Raw genomic sequence first — 16,661 nt, 5'->3', positions numbered from 1 at the left:
TGCGGTCATCCAAACTCGCCTCTCACTCTCTCAATGAAAGCACGCGGCAGTCATCGCCGGATCTTCTCCACGATCGTCTTCACGATCGCAACACTAGGGTTTTTACCTACGGGTCTTGTAGGGTTTTTTCTCCCTTTGCCGTCGATAGGGTCCGACTATCGACCGGCGGACAATTCGTTGGCCACCCTCCCGAGATCATCATCTCGGGTACGGGTTATTCACGGTAACCGGACCGGAGATCAACGACGTTGACGCCTAAAAAAAACCCTTTCGCATTGCTGTTCGTGTGTAGGTTTTCCCTTGGAAAAAATATGCATGAACAATTGGCGCCCACCGTGGGGCACGATGCATTATGTCTCATGTTTCTACCGTCTATCGTTCGGTTTGAGAAGGTTTGTCTTTTCTTATTGAGCTTTTAATTCGTTATATGCGGTTTAAGTACATGAATATTTAGCGCAGATGTTCGCGCGCTTGCGCAACTGTCCACACGCTTTTGTCCAGGTTACGCACGCTTTGCGCACAGTTGTCCGCGACTTTAGACGCAATTTTCATGCGGTTTTACGCATGCTAGTTCATGCGGTTTCCCCACGCATTCTGCATGCGGTTTTTTGCGCATATGTTCGCGGGTTTACGCACAGTTGTTTGCGCAGGCTCCTGTGAACTTATTTTCCGCAGCATAATGAGAAGTTCGATACGATACTTGACAAAAATATCATACCGAACTTGGGGGACTTGATGACGTAGGGTTTTGGCCCAATTAGAGTCTACGCAATTAACTTGGGCCCCAAGTCAAGTAACCCTAATTCTCATCTATAAATATGGGGCAAAACCTACATCAAGTTCACAATCTCCCAATCGCATACAACTCTTACTCTCTCAATGAAAGCACCACCTCATACGATCATTCGATCACACCGCAACGCCGCCACCGCAAGTCCGCAACGCACACGGCAGTTATCGTCGGATCTTCTCCACGATCGTCTTCACGATCGCAACTCTAGGGTTTTTACCTACGGGTCTTGTAGGGTTTTTTCTCCCTTTGCCGTCGATAGGGTCCGACTATCGACCGGCGGGCAATTCGTTGGCCACCCTCCCGAGAAAATCATCTCGGGTACGGGTTATTCACGGTAACCGGACCAGAGATCAACAACGTTGACGCCTAAAAAAAAACCCTTTCGCATTGCTGTTCGTGTGTAGGTTTTCCCTTGGAAAAAATATGCATGAACATGTTTATATCTATTTACAAAAGTGAACAATTAATTTGGAACATCGTAAAAAGGAATAGTTGACAACAGATTATGGACGGAGGGAGTATGTCGTAATAATCTAGTAGCAGAAACAAACGGAACCAAATATATTCTATAGATCCTAATGTTGGCCCAATGTTACAAGGACGTATTGAGTTATATCGTCAAGGCGCATACGCAACAAAGATTCACGATATGATGACTGAACTCCTCTGCCCATGCACTAATCTCCTATTGGTTCACAAATGTTATAAATACCATATGCATTCTACCATTTCTTCCCCAAATCCTCTCACCTCTTTTCATCAATATACAGAAAACTTATGATTAGTTATATCAAAGCTGATAGGACAATGGATTCTTCAGATACCCAAAGGTAGTTACGATAAAATATGATAAGTTGATAACGTTGTCATAATAAACAAGGTCAAGTATTTCAAAATATTACTTTGTTAATTTAAACGAAGTGGCCTTTTTGAACTAGGAACAAGTGTGCAGCATGCTACAAGCAGTTTAACAAAAAGGAGCATCTTGTGGAACACATGAGGATTTCATATCACTCTGTTCATGAACCCATGTGTGGTATTTGTGGAAAACGTTGTCGTTCATTTGAAGCTCTTCGTGATCATCTTATAGGTACCATATTATATTATCGTGTACTATACTATCATTTAATTACTATATATGTTGTTGAACATGTAACCGTATACAATACTATCACTTAATTACTATATATGTTGTTGAACATGTATTTGTACCTGTGTCTTGTTGCAGGGTTTTAAAAATATACTCTCTCTGTCCCTAATTTATTGTCACTATTCTATTTTGAAATGTTCCAAATTAACTGTTCACTTTTTTCAGCCAATAAGAAATAGTTAAAGTGGATCAGAATGTAATCTAATTGGCTAACAGATTAATCATTATACTTTTCTTTAACTATGCAATTCTCAAGTGGACAATTAAATAGGGACGGTGGTAGTACATGTTTAGATACTCGAGAATATACTTCTTCTGATCGGTCGATGTTAGTTATAATGTTGTTGAACATCTTGTTAGGACTATTGCCTAAAGCTGAATGTGAAAGGATCTTTAGAGAGCGTGGATGTACTATTTGTTTAACCATCCTCAGTAGCCCAAATGCTCTCAGGGTTCACCGAGATAGTTGTCAACTATCGCGTGGAAGTAATGTAATTAAACCATATTTTTGAACTTAATATTTACACATTTTTTAACCTGTGTATGTATAGTTGATGAATGGGTGTCTTCTATGTGATTTATATGATGTTTAGGGTGTACTGCATCGATTTGCAAACTTAGGCATTCAAGACGACCTGAGAATCGACACTGGGAAAGCAAGAGTAGTTGCGCTTGCTTGCAAAATGGTTGGTGGTGGTAGTGATGGTTCTTTAGATTTATGTGCTCGGGTTTGCATCATCGATGAATATGAGAATATACTATTTCATTCTTATGTCAAGCCACAACTTCCAGTTACAAACTACAGGTTCCCACCTTCTTTTTGTGTTATTTTCTTATAGTTTTTGGTGGCAAAAATGTTGATAACCAAACCGGCCCATAATTGGCTACCAATTCCATAATGTTGCTGACATACCTGACTCTTGCGGTTGTGGCTATCAGGTCACTAACCTTCTATTTTTTAGTGGCGAAATGCCCCACCCATTACTGACCCATAGTAAAACTACAAACGACCACCTTGATTAACGTAAGTTGCACTAAATTCAATAGCTATGAAAGAGCCTAAATGACGCAAGCTTGAACTTGGCTTATGGAGATTTAAGCTTCACTCGAGAGCTTGAGAATATAAAAAGTGAGATTCAAGCTTGAATAACACAGTACTTGCTGTCCCATATGCAAGGCTGAAACACAAAACAAAAACTTATGTTACAAATATTATCAAATAACTGACTCCCGTTATTTAAAATTGTATGTAACGATTCCTAGGTACGAGAGCACAGGCATTCGACCAGAATACCTTCAGGATGCAATGCCAGTGAGGCATGTTCAGAAGAAAGTTCATGATTTTCTATGTAATGGAGAACCGATATGGAAGATCCGTCCAAGAGGTGGGAAAGCAAGAACTGTTGTAGGCCATGGTCTGGATCATGATATGAAATGCTTGGAAATGGATTATCCTCTTGTAAAAATAAGGCATGTATTTATCATATATTCTTAGATATTTAAATTTAAACTAAGGATCCGAACCAACGAGCTAATAGCTCAGTGGTACTCTTTTAAAAGCTAGGCTCACCATGTGGAAGCCTTTGTCAAAATGGGCACAGGTTCAAGTCCAACTCTTGGCAAGGATTTACAACTCTTGACAAACTGGATTATACTGGTTCCTGCCACATGGTGGGTATTCGGTAGAGGTATTTTACAGGTATTTGAGTCTTACGGGGTGGGTTTGGTGGGTTACCAATGGAAACACAGGATTTGGGTGTTCCTGCCGATCTACACCTTTTGCCAAAATAAGGATCCGAGATTTACCCAACTTTTACATATTTCTAGAGATACAGCAAAATATCCACCATTAATGAAGACGAGCAAGCTCAGCAACTCACTTAAGTACCTAACGAAATCATACCTCGGGTAATCACTATAGCCTTTAAAGACATTCAATATCTTCATAGCTACCGCATATTTCCAAGATTTATATGCATAACACAGGTCATTTATTCGACAGGTATGATATTCAACACGGGATACAAGATCCTTACAATGACTGTGTTGCAACAATGAGACTTTACAAAAGAATGAGATCACAAGCTCATAAAATGGAGGAATATCCTCTTGCTACAGACCCCCAAAACAAGAATAACTTTTGTTCATGGAGGCAGAGTGAACTTGAGAGGATGAGTCCTAATCAACTATTTGAAATATCAAGGTCTGACTTCTACTGCTGGTGTTTAGATACCAAAGATGTAGCTTAGTTGAACACCAAAGCCAAATTGGGTAAACTGATTTTAGAATTACTTAGACACATATGTAATAAACATAGTGATTATGCACTATTAGATTATTAGATATAACTAGAGAATGAGGATCTCATAAAATTTCTAACTATGTAGTACTTTGACTTTTGTACGCTACGTAAGTTGAGCATGAATAAATGAATCGTCATTTGATGAAGATGGTACGGCAGTCTTGCAGTGTATGCATATTCGAACATATTTTGAACAATCTTACAATCCTTAAGATACTATGAAAATTGGATATAAGGTTTGCAGTACTTGATACCTCAGGCTTCAAGGTATATGTACGTAACATATCTGACGATTAACTGCTTTATTAATCTTTTTTGTTATTCGACGAAGTTAATAAGTATGCATTATACTCGCAAATCAGTTTCTAACACAAGATAAATCAAAAGATAAAACATCGTTTTATACCTTATATTTGTTGTCTTAGCATCCTAAGTAAATATTTTCATTAGAGTTTGTCAATTAGTATAACAATTTAACATCTATGAACACTAAAAACTAATACTAAGATGATAGCTAGAAAGCTTCAACAACACCAAACCCAATTGAAATTAACGGTACTTAAGTACTAATTCACCATTGACTCGTGAGTTAACACAGTATCATAGACCCTTCAATTTATTACAAAAAGCCTTGTTACAATCTCTAAGTCTTCGAGCTCAGCGCACTACATAAGCATATTTGGCATAATAAAATTCTATATACATGATATGTTAACATATACATTGTGTGTTTAGAATGACTTTACAGCTTCTATAATATATATGTCACAAAATTAAGTAACCAATAATGTATTAAGATTAAGATGTGGAGGTGTAAAGTAAATAACCCGAGATGAGAGAACTGAAGGCAAAGGCAACAAAAGCAACGAAACCCAAGCCTACGGATGCAGTAGCCAACTCTGGAAACTTGTCCGCACCCCAGTTTGATTTCCAGTCATCAACTCTGGTGGCTGCTGATGATCCCGATGATATCAGAAGGTATGTCAGCATCTGAATTGTACCAAATTTAGTAAGAGTTAAACATGTAATTTTAAAGGTTGGTCAAATGGGTTGGGTTAGCCAGCAAGAAACTTTTTGTCAAAATTTTAAATTAATATTAGTAAATAATAAACGCATTAGTTATCATCGGAATATTAACCCATCTTTAAACAAACTTTATTTAAGTGACATTCAACCCACTCAACCATTCCTTTGTACAGAATTTTTTTATTTGAGCCTGCTTGAGATTAAACACGACCTGATTTAAGGCCTTTACAGAAATGGGTCATTAAGTACACTCTAAACATAGTCTACGTAATACATCAACATCTTGGTGGAACCAGAATGATATGGCGAGTCAATTTTAGGAAACTTTGTTCTGGTCCTGCGGAGTCTAAGGGTGATCATCGGTTCGGTTTCGATATTCGATTTATTCAGTTCGTTGTATTCGGTTTTAAAATTTTTTAGGGCAAAACCGAATTGAACACCGAATTCAGAACTGAAACCAAAACCAAAAACCGAATTCGAATTTGGGTTGTGGCATGGGGGACCGGAACACCTACTTATGTCAATGAAAGAGCTAAAATCCATATATAGAAAAGGAAAAAAAAAAGAAGAAAAAAAACATTTAAATGGCAAATGTCAGTTCCACTTGAGCAAACACATAGTCATACACTAGTAATGGCATAATGTGTCTAACTTACAAATTTGGAAAGCATAATAACCGTACTGTAACTACTGTTAAAAAGCCACAAATGACTATATACTGTAAAACTAAACTACGGTAGTAATTGATCTATTGATTCACATCACACATGACCATGAATATCAAAAATGAGTTTAGACTTGGTAGATCCCAATATCGCGGATCTAATCATACAACGAGCAAGAATACATAGGTAACAAGACGGGAGCAAGCAACCACACGAATCAATGTAAACCGAATGCTTTTAATAATGAAAGAACGATTGCATGATGTTACATACGATTTTAAACAAAGAAGCATGGTTTTTTTCCAGGGTCTGGAGCTCCTGCAGCGCAAGAACAAGAGGTGGAGTGCTCAACCTAAAACACACAACTCAAACTGATTTATTTACATAGGCCCTGACTCACTCTCACGCGCATGAATCTATGTGATCACATATGCTCCTGTGACATCAGTTTTCGTGTGTTCCAAACAACCTAGGTGTACAACATAGACATGTAAGTTCGTATTTTATTCGCTGACCGACGGCTATACCGAAAATTGTTGGCGAATTGGTAGTTGTCACCTCTTGCAATCCTCAGTCAATCTCTGCAGTAGTACCATAGACTCCATAGTCTTTTGAATCACAAACTCCATCAAAAGTCTTTCAAAATACGTGAAAACCCAAACTTCAAACAACAATGATTCCTTGATTCCTGACATTGAAGTCGAAATGCTATCGACATTTCGAAGTTTCTTCAACTTTGCTTGAACGTGTAATTCATAGTACCATAGTAGCAAGATTCCCCCTTAGACTGAGCTCTATCTATGATGAAATCTTCATACACATCGACTCGTTCAGAATCATCAACTGTAAACCTTCCCCCTCACTATTAGATGTATCCTAATATACGTTGATAGCTCATATCATCTTCATTGACTCTCCATTGTACAGCGAAAAGACGTAGAGGAGTCTGATCCACAAGTAACAACCCCAAACAAACCAGTACGCACTTAGATTTGTCAAAAATTACATTTACAATCTCGTGATTGTGTATTAATGTCATCAAAACAAATTCCCTCAACACATCGGAGTTCAACAAACAAATCCCCTCCACACAACGGAAATTCAACAAACAGACCCCCTCCAACAATCGGAATATATAGAAGTGCGAAAATAAAATAAAACATCCTTTGCCCATAAATAGTCAGATGCTCCTGACTACCCCACAATAACTTCTAAATACAACCTCGTGTTGTTCATATACTCACTCGATAAATCCAATGAACAAAGGAGGTCGTCCACTAGACTCGTATAACATATTTTTCAGTAAATCCTGTTGTTCCTTTCATACAAACCCAAGAAACGCTTAACCCTCAGACTTTCTAAGCAAATATCAATAAAAGCATAAATTCGTTATCACTAAACTTTTTCAGCAAGTTTATAGCTCATGTAAGATGTCCACAGAATTTTCCGTGCCAGACCCAAAAATTTAACCGAAAATACTCTGAAATTTTTTTACTTTCTCCTAACTTTTCAAGAAAGCTTCTCGGCTATAAACATGGTCTAAACAAATTTTCGTTTAAGGGTTCATTCCAGTTCGACCTCTTGATCGCACGAATGTTAATTAGTTGCGCATGACTCAAGTTTAAATACATACGCGCGCGAGAAACAGTCTTGCGCGCGCATGACAGTTTTACGCACGGAAGACGGGGCACACTTGTGAACGCAAGTCAAAGACATGCGCACGCGAGATAGACTCTCGCACCAGAAAAAAACGCAGTAACCGAACCCATAAGGTGGTTTTGACATTTTGCTCGATTTCTCACTCAAAAAATCCACCTTTCTTTGCTAGGCTAGGTACATCCCATAAACACTTCTCATAACCCGAAATCCAAAAACAAACATAAAACATGAAGATTAAATGCCCAAATAGGTGAAGAGCACATAAATACCCATTTAGCGTCTTTACATTCAATCTCACAATCAATGCTCGGATTATTCAGGCTTTAATACCATGCGAAATGAGAAACAAAGGGGTCATTAATGTTTGCTTAGCTCTGATACCAATTTGTTAACTTGATCATGACCTTCAAAAACAAACTTAACAACACCTATATCTCGCAGAATTGAATCTAATGTGACTTTTGGGACCTAATGATTCAAACCAAATCAATGCTGATGTGATTAGATAGGATCCAAGAGTGGTTCATTCTTAAATTTGGATGCTTTGGACGTTGTTGATTGAAAGAAAACATCTAGTGTTGTGTGTGTGGACAGTATGCAAGTGATGCAAATGAGGCACAAAGTGCCCATATTTATACTACTTACACACGTGAGTCTTTCACGCGTACGCGTGTCTTTCTCCTGCGTGCGTGTGTGATTCAGTTAGGATAGGACACTTACCTACGTGCGTGAGTCAGTTCATGCGTGCGCATGAACTACTCAAACGCGCGTGAGAGTCCAAATTTATTTGAGACTCACATCCAACTCACAGTGAGCGTATGAATGTTGTCATACGCGCATATTTGAGACATACGCGCGCCTGACCAAGTCTTAGACTTGTCAAATGAGAAACGTTTAGTACCTGCAATACACTCAATAGATGAAGCTATATAACATACATATAAACATTAACCGTTCATTACATTAACTAACACAAACCAATGACTGAATTTGACGTTACAAACGCGAAATGAACTGGGGACTTACAAAAATGCACCAAACAAGACTTCATATTAGTGTTTAAAACGGTATCTTTATATAAATCTTGATTGATAAATTCAATTTTAGATGTGAAATATATCCATAGCTCTAGGAACTAGTATTATGTCATTTGGATCAAGCATCATCTCCTAATCTAAGTGCAGATGAAGGGCTTAACCTGTCTATGAGGTTGTTTGGATGTGTCTTTTAAAAGTACTCTCTGATTAGTATTCTTTGACATCACTAATCTGTTTCTAGAGTTTAATTACCATACTTCTACTTGTAACAATCCAACAATTAACGAGCAAACTAATCAAAACTCGATCTTTATCACCATATTGTGTACAGTAACTATCACTACTAACCAGTCAATTATCATCATTCAACTCCACATGATCAAATTCAAAACACACATACTCAATTAAGTAATTTCAAATTAAACATGGACTTAAATTCACAGAAAACTTACTTGATCCATCGCAAAATCAAAGTAATAACGGAGATAATGACGTCTTTTGTAATGATTACCAGTAGCTAACTGATAACCCAAATCACATCCTTGTAACACAGAGTAACCAAATCCAGTCACATTTACTCCCATTGAATACCTAAACATCATCCAAATAATAATCTAATCAAACAATTACACCATTAATTAATTATTAAAACTAAATTAAAATTATAAATTAAAATACAATATAAACAACAAAATCTCACCGAAACTCTTTATATCGATAAAACGAATCAAGCGCCCATCCTTGACGCTTATCAGTCGCCATAACCGACAACGAAACTAAACAAAATATAAACTCAAATATCCGAAACCCTAACGCTATCTTCTTCATCAATCCTTCTATATCAGTCCTCGCCGTTGTCCTCACTCTTCGTCCCTGCCTTTCGCCGTCGCTCCGACCTTCCTCCGGCGCCGGCTTTCGAACGTAGCCGTCTTGTGCAACGTACTCCGATTTCTTTATCGGCACAGTTTCATCTCTGACATAACGATTCACCACCGGCACAGGACGCGGCGACGGCGGAGACGGTAACCTAGCTCCGGACAAATCCGGTAACGGATCTAACGGCGGTGAACCGTGTGATAGTTCAGTTTCTGGTTGAACTTGATCTCGTTCAGGAGAGAATCCGTGGCTGAGTGATGATAGTGATGAGATGGATGATAAAGGTGAATCTTGCGGTGATCTAGGCGGAGATGATGACGGTTGGTTTGGTCTCCGATCACGGAGTTGACCGGAAGAAGAGGTCGCCGGTGAATCGGCATTAGTAAGCTGATGTTTTTGTTTTATTTGTTTTTCCATAATTTCCATAATTAGATTGGTACATGATTGAGTGAAGTGAAGATCTAGGAGTTTTATATGTTTTATTATATCAGCTAGGATTTTTGGAGATGATTACAAGACACCAAATTTTTGATAGCTATACACTTTTATTTCATAAGTTTCATAGGTAGACAGTTATGCTCTTAGAAAGTTAAACTTATATTATTATTATAAATATAATTAAGGGTAGATTAGGTAATTAGATGTACATGGATCAAAATGTAGTGTGTGAGAATCACTTCTTTTTTTTAACGATAGCTCTTTTGTTTTCATATTTTAATAATATAATATAGACAAAATTGCGTAGTTGGTCCATCATCTTTGTATCAAAAAGCACGAATAACCTTTATCTATTTTTTTTGACGTCGTTAACCCTGAACTTTCATTTTTTAGCACCGATGACCTTCAGGCTAACTCCTATTAATTTTCTAACCTTAACTTTTGTTACGAGCTCAGCCTGTGAGGGCAATTTCGTCCATTCACTATTAACTTGCTATTGTATACCAGACCGGACCAAGCAATTTAGTACATAATCTTACAATACCACGTATTATATCAAATTCACGAAGCCACACATTCAAGAGGTTAATTCAAAATGATTATATGACAACGCAACTGAGTAGACTAATTACCTACATCTCCAGATTTTTTAAGGTTATATATTAACTCCAAATTTTCAATCGACTACATATATTGAGTTCAAAAAAAGTACTAAGTAATCAGGCATTTCATCCACGGTACACAGACTTCGTTTCAGTTACTACAAATATTCACATAGACCAGAAATCCACATTATATCTTATTATTGTGTATCATATCAGATAACTTCATCAAGAATTAGAATTGGAATACTTATAGTTATAGACTATTAAATTAAATCAATAATTAAATTAATAATTAATTATAAATTAAATCAATAATTAATAATCAATAGTTTACCGTTGTACTACTTCTCGCTCTACCGTGCCCCGCCCTCCGTGCTTAAAAAACTTGAGTGTGTAAGACGTAATTTCTTTTGGGGCGGGTCGGGTGATGTTTCCAAAATTTCGTGGGTTAAATGGGATGACGTCATTCGCTCTCGGGCGGATGGCGGACTTAATGTGGGTTCTTTAAATTGCAAAAATTTTGCATTAATCGGCAAGTGGTGGTGGAGGTTTCATACCGAACCCACTTCCTTGTGGGTTAACGTCATTAAGAGTATTTATGGGGATTCGGGGTTTCTAAATATGGGATGGGGGGGGGGGGGGATTTTTTATGTACTAATTCTACTTGGAATTACATTGTTAAAGTAGGGCTCGAGATAGATAATGCGGGGGTCGAGTTTTCAAGGTCATTCGAAAGAAAGATAGGAAATGGGAGTAACACTAAATTTTGGGAAGACGTTTGACTATTGGACAAACCACTAAAGGAGGTCTTCAAAAGATTGGTGCGGCTAGAATCTAATCCCCATGTTTCGGTTGCTAATCGTATACAATCATTTGGTGGCTCGGTTGTTTTTCGTGGAATTGGTCTCTCCCGATTACGGGTCGTACAAAGGGTGAGTTGGATAGTCTTGAATCAATTCTCTCAAGTTTTGCGATGAACTCGAAAAAAGAGGATTACTTTTCGTGGAAGCTAAGCAATTGCGGTTCTTTTTCAACAAAAAAGCTAACAAAACATATCATGGAAAAGATGTATCCTTCAAGTAATACAAGTTTGGCTTCAATGAAAAATAATCTTGTTCCTAAAAAAGTAGAAATCTTTGTATGGAGAGCGAAGCGAGAAAGATTGCCCGTGTTGTCCGAACTTGACAAACGGGGTATTGACCTTCATTTCGTTCTTTGTCCGCTTTGTGACACAGATTTTGAAACGGTGAGACATTCGCTTTTGTCGTGTTCGCATGCTCGGGTAATTTGGGAAAAAGTTCGTGATTGGTGGGGATTTGATTCGGCCAACCTCTCTTTCGATAATCTCTTTCGTGGTTGTGTTCCTTCGAATTGTTCCGATTGGGGGGCTCAACTTTGGCAAGCGGTTGAGTGGACTTGCGGTTACCTTATTTGGAAGAATAGAAACCAAAAAGTTTTTAAGAAGACCTCTTGGACTCCTCCAAATGCACTAAGCGAAATTCAAGTCCTAAGTTATGATTGAGTTACGAAGCGATGCAAAAAAAGAAGAATCAAATGGCATGAATGGCTACATAATCCTAGCTCGTTGCTTGTTTAATTTGTAATTTGTAGTGTGTGTAGCCTTTTCTTATCTAGCGGACGTAGGATTCTAACTCGGCATCTCTACGATTGCGTTGTTTCGTTATTGTACCTTGCGATTCTTGAGTCTTAATAAAATATCTTGCTTTTCAAAAAAAATAAAAATAAAAAAAATAATTAATTATAAACGGATAAAACATAGAAGCATAATATCAATTGCATAACATCTTATATATCAAGAATATAAAATATTTCTTTCGTCAGTAACATGAATTTAGATAACATAGTAAAGGTAATTTTATGTTGCCCTAATTTTGAAGATTTGGGGATTAAAATGGAAAAAATGATGGGTAAGTTGTGAGAGTTGAAAGTGAAGAAAAAATGTGATGTTGGTGAATGTCCGTTTGAGCGGCTTTTTATATAACAAGAAGTTAATAATGAATGGACGAAATTGCCCTCAGAGGCTGAGCACATGACAAAAATTAACATTATAAAATTAACAAGAGTTAGCCCGAAGGTCATCGGTACTAAAAAACGATAGTTAAGGGTCAACGACGTCAAAAAAATAGATAAAGGTTATCCGTGCTTTTTGATACAAAGATGATGGACCAACCAAACAATTTTATCTATAATATAATATACATTTATTTGTGTTATATTTAATATAATATTCAATAAAAATTATATTATTGATGAGACGTTTAGAACATAATCATTCAAATAAATTTTATTAAATATAATATAATACGAATAAAATTATTTAAAGTCAATCTTATAATGAAAAAATGAGACGAGAAAGTAATTAGTTTTGAAGATAAAATATGATGTATGTTCAAATTCATAAAAACCACTAAACTACTCCCTATATGAAAATTTAATAATTCATGGATAAAAAGACGAAAGTATCATTATCACACTAACTTGTATATACGATAGAATTTTATCTCTAACATTTTACCTTTATTTTTATTTACATGAAAAAAATAGTATAAAAGAACTTCAACTCGTTATTTTATATACTTATAGAATTGAACTATTAATTTGTGATAGTTCAAAAAGAAAAAGTGTACAATTAAATTTGAATGGAAAATATATTTTATGAATTTAAAATGTAATTAAATTTCAAGTTTCATATTCATTTTATACTCATCGTTATATGAATTAGATATAACAATCTAACTTCAAATCCAAGGTATATATAAATAGAAAAAAAGCTAGGTAAATGTAGTTAACGATCTTTAGTAAAAGGGATCCGCATGTGTAGGCACATATCACTACTTAATAGAATTTTTAATGGTTATTAGTGAGAATGACCAACTCTGTAACTAGTACAAATCTTAATGACCAATCACGTAAAAAAGGACAAATAGCTATCGTACAATATGGAATAAAGGTAAGAGACTTGTCACATGACTTTTTCGTAAAAGAGCTAAATGCATAAGCATAAATGCAAGACAAAATTATGTGGTTGGTCCCTAATGTTTGGTGCAAATTACACGGATGGCCTTACATTTTTGTTTATCTGGATGCAACCAATGTTTGGTTTTCTTACGCGCTTGGTACTTGTACCTGATGTATATTTATTTCTTGCTGTTAGTAACCCCATGTGCAACCCCCTTCATCATCTTCATCCACATTCTAATAATAATTCTCAAAAACCTAATTTCTTTACTTCAATTTTATCAAAATTTAATCTAAACATCAACACCATCTAAACATAAATAAGCATATTAAAACCACTTTCCACTCCATCTATTTCATAATAAAAATATTGACACAATTTTCTTTTGTACGTTACATGGGTTTGAAAAACAAATCAGAGATGGTTCGTCGGCTTGGTAACGTATAACTTTCATGTCTTTGTTGACGTGGTCAGATTTGATTGCATGAAAAAAGCTCTGATACCAATTGATTTGATCAAACTGAGTTCAATCAAATCGTGATAGTTGCAACTTCGATCGGGCAATATAGAATTAAGAAACAATTGAGAAATCGATAGCCAAAGTGATTTATTGAACACAAATTACAGTTACAGAAATTGTGAGAGAGAAAAGTATTGTTACAACATTCATGAACTGAACCTAACTGCTGATCATTCTGTTATTTAAGTTGTTAATCGATTGAAACTAGCTAACTAATTTTGGCTGAAACCAACTGAATATGAAAAAGCCTATTGAAGGTCACGTGGAAATCATGTGATTTAACTTGCATGTGCATCTCACGTGCGTCTATGACAACCTGTTAAGGTAAATAAACCACCATGCATGAGAGAGTGTAAACAGTCGAAGGCGGTTCCACCTATTATCCATTCACCTATTAATTCTTATGCAAGTGATGGTAATGCTAATAACTCTGTTGGCTCATCTTTTAATAATGAATCGTGTGATTTGGAACTTTCTGAATATGATTGCATCAATACTTTGATTTTCGATGTCGGTGCATTAATTAAACTCAAAGATATTGAAACGATTATGGTTTTATTGAAATTGTTTCTTGATGAAGGTTTCTAAGGGGTTGTGATTAAACGTGTAGGGCAATTTTGTTGTGGGAACAGTTTGGATCCACATCGGACTGTATGGATTTTAAGTCGAATAACGATCCGTTGAGTGTTTGTGGAGTCATCAAGCCATTTTCCCAGATGACTTTTATGTGGACCAGAGGTTGATTTGGATTGAGGGAACTGGGTTGCCTATTCTTGCTTGGGGTTGTTGCAAAGTTGGTCAGTAGATTTATTTTCTTCAAAAAGAGCAACAGTATACCAATGTGTCTCAGACGGGTATGTGTTGCTACATAATCGATGACTCATGTTTCATGTGTTAAACACATTAAAGTAACAAGCTCTGTGTATGAAATAAGTATTTAGGAGGTTGGTACATGGGGAATTGATTTGGAGGAGGATACATTTGGATCTAGTAACGATGTTGAGAGCACCGAAATGGATTCAGTTCCGGGCAATGAGAATGTATAGTCTAATTTTGAGAAAGTGGATGACAGTGGTGGGGAGTATATGAATGAGATTGGGGTTGATACTAATGTAGACAAAGTTTCTTTCTCTGATGATATACTCAACAATCAGGAAGTAAAATAATGATGGTGGTGATGATAAGCCAGTGATGGGTAACATAAGTGAATCTTTTGAATTTTCTTCGGGTTTTGAGGATGTGGGTAAGTAGAATAATGACATGACATCTACGAACTCAGTATGCAACAAATCAACAAGGTCAGCAGATCGCATGGTTTTATGTTTGGAAAGGGTATCAATAGATTCATAAAAGAAACACTTGTTGGACCTTGGTAATAAGCTTGACATCGATATTTCAGCTTGCAATTTGGATAATATAGTGGAATCGATCGGTGTTTAGATGAAGATCTTATCCGTTAATCTTGAAGGTTCTAAAAAATGAAACAAAACGAATGTGGATCAATGAGTTGTGTATTAAACATCAGGTAGAATTCCTTGCCATTCAAGAGACGAAAATGAGTCGTTTGGATTTTTTTTAGGTTGAAATCGATGCGGGGATACTATACGTATGATTATACGGTTAGCATTTGATGTGTGAATACTACTAGACAATTATCACACAAATAGGCAACTAGTGCTAATCGTATAGTAAACCTAATAGCAAGTCCAAGTTCCTTCCACAGAGAGTGATTTAATTGAGATTCCGTATAACGACCCAACCCGTGGTATTTTCGGCCCATAAAATTTTTTCCCTTTTAACTTAATAATATATGCAACATTAGTCCATTTATGTTTCCGAAAACATCATCATTACAATATTAAGTTTAAACATCTCTAAAACATACAATACATAAATTAAGTTTACAAAACGGGAATGCAACCCGGGACCCATTTGACGTATCCAAAAGATATATCATGACCCGACTCGTTTACTTTACAACTAAAATCGAGCATGGTGATTAGGAACGCTACCCAATCCTAGTCAAAAGTCTAAAGCAATCCGTAAAGCACTAGTCCCCAAGCAAACCCAAGCCGCCACTTGTAACCTATAAAAATATAAACAACGAGAGGGTAAGCTAATTGCTTAGTGAATGCAATACTTATACATATACATATATAGTTTACCTACACGCATCCACTTACAAAATACCATGCAAACAATGCATATACGAGCTAGCATAACCAAACATACAACTAGCAACAACATTAGTATATAGATCACCACAATAATGTACTTAAACATAACAAGGCATAAACATATCAAACCATTCCCCGCTTTGGCACTACCGACTTGTAGACGACCAATAACGCCGAGTCTCACTCGTACGATGTCACCAACTTGTGACTCATCATAAGGTGTCACCGACTTGTGAATCACCAAAGGGTGTCACCGACTTGCGAACCACCCACTAATACGTACGGGTCACCGACTTATGAACGCCATGTAGTGTCACCGACTTGTGAAGCACCACTAAGTGTCACCGACTTGTGAACACGATGAAGTGTCACCGACTTGTGAATCACTTCCCCGACTTATAGTATCACCGACTTGTGAATCAAAATCTAGTGT

General features: G+C 36.7%; 3 protein-coding genes across 3 annotated transcripts; 2 read left to right on the top strand and 1 right to left on the bottom strand.

Annotated features, from left to right (window-relative positions):
* Positions 1-1,489: 1,489 nt before the first annotated feature.
* LOC139891983 (RNA exonuclease 4-like) lies at positions 1,490-4,357 on the top strand. The gene is made up of 7 exons (XM_071875006.1): positions 1,490-1,623; positions 1,732-1,883; positions 2,304-2,434; positions 2,537-2,748; positions 3,207-3,413; positions 3,771-3,851; positions 3,946-4,357. Exons 1-7 carry the CDS (start codon positions 1,571-1,573, stop codon positions 4,190-4,192), a joined length of 1,083 nt encoding a protein of 360 aa, XP_071731107.1. The 5' UTR covers positions 1,490-1,570; the 3' UTR covers positions 4,193-4,357.
* A 446-nt stretch (positions 4,358-4,803) lies between these two features.
* Positions 4,804-9,985, bottom strand: LOC139891982 (CASP-like protein 4A3). The gene is made up of 3 exons (XM_071875005.1): positions 9,333-9,985; positions 9,085-9,223; positions 4,804-5,235 (listed from the first exon to the last, which is right to left on the bottom strand). The coding sequence occupies exons 1-3, from the start codon at positions 9,932-9,934 to the stop codon at positions 5,044-5,046; spliced, it is 933 nt and encodes a 310-aa protein (XP_071731106.1). The 5' UTR covers positions 9,935-9,985; the 3' UTR covers positions 4,804-5,043.
* Positions 9,986-11,617: 1,632 nt separating this feature from the next.
* LOC139888933 (uncharacterized) lies at positions 11,618-12,073 on the top strand. Its single transcript, XM_071871915.1, has one exon. It carries the CDS (start codon positions 11,618-11,620, stop codon positions 12,071-12,073), a length of 456 nt encoding a protein of 151 aa, XP_071728016.1.
* The last annotated feature ends 4,588 nt before the right edge of the window (positions 12,074-16,661 follow it).

The sequence above is a fragment of the Rutidosis leptorrhynchoides genome, chromosome 2 (genome assembly GCF_046630445.1).
Source record: "Rutidosis leptorrhynchoides isolate AG116_Rl617_1_P2 chromosome 2, CSIRO_AGI_Rlap_v1, whole genome shotgun sequence".
NCBI classification, from domain to species: Eukaryota; Viridiplantae; Streptophyta; class Magnoliopsida; order Asterales; family Asteraceae; genus Rutidosis; species Rutidosis leptorrhynchoides.
The sequence above is the reverse complement of the archived record's forward strand: the minus strand, read 5'-3'. Positions and strand labels throughout refer to the sequence as shown.

Excerpts from the sequence above, each read along its gene's own strand:
- LOC139891982 (XM_071875005.1), bottom strand. The coding sequence starts at position 9,934 with ATGGAAATTATGGAAAAACAAATAAAACAAAAACATCAGCTTACTAAT. Across the intron at positions 9,224-9,332 it reads TATCGATATAAAGAGTTTCG|GTATTCAATGGGAGTAAATG; the intron begins GTGAGATTTTGT and ends GATGATGTTTAG. Across the intron at positions 5,236-9,084 it reads TTGATTTTGCGATGGATCAA|ATGCTGACATACCTTCTGAT; the intron begins GTAAGTTTTCTG and ends GGTACAATTCAG.
- LOC139888933 (XM_071871915.1), top strand. The coding sequence starts at position 11,618 with ATGTATCCTTCAAGTAATACAAGTTTGGCTTCAATGAAAAATAATCTT.
- LOC139891983 (XM_071875006.1), top strand. The coding sequence starts at position 1,571 with ATGATTAGTTATATCAAAGCTGATAGGACAATGGATTCTTCAGATACC. Across the intron at positions 1,884-2,303 it reads TCTTCGTGATCATCTTATAG|GACTATTGCCTAAAGCTGAA; the intron begins GTACCATATTAT and ends ACATCTTGTTAG. Across the intron at positions 3,852-3,945 it reads CTAACGAAATCATACCTCGG|GTATGATATTCAACACGGGA; the intron begins GTAATCACTATA and ends TTTATTCGACAG.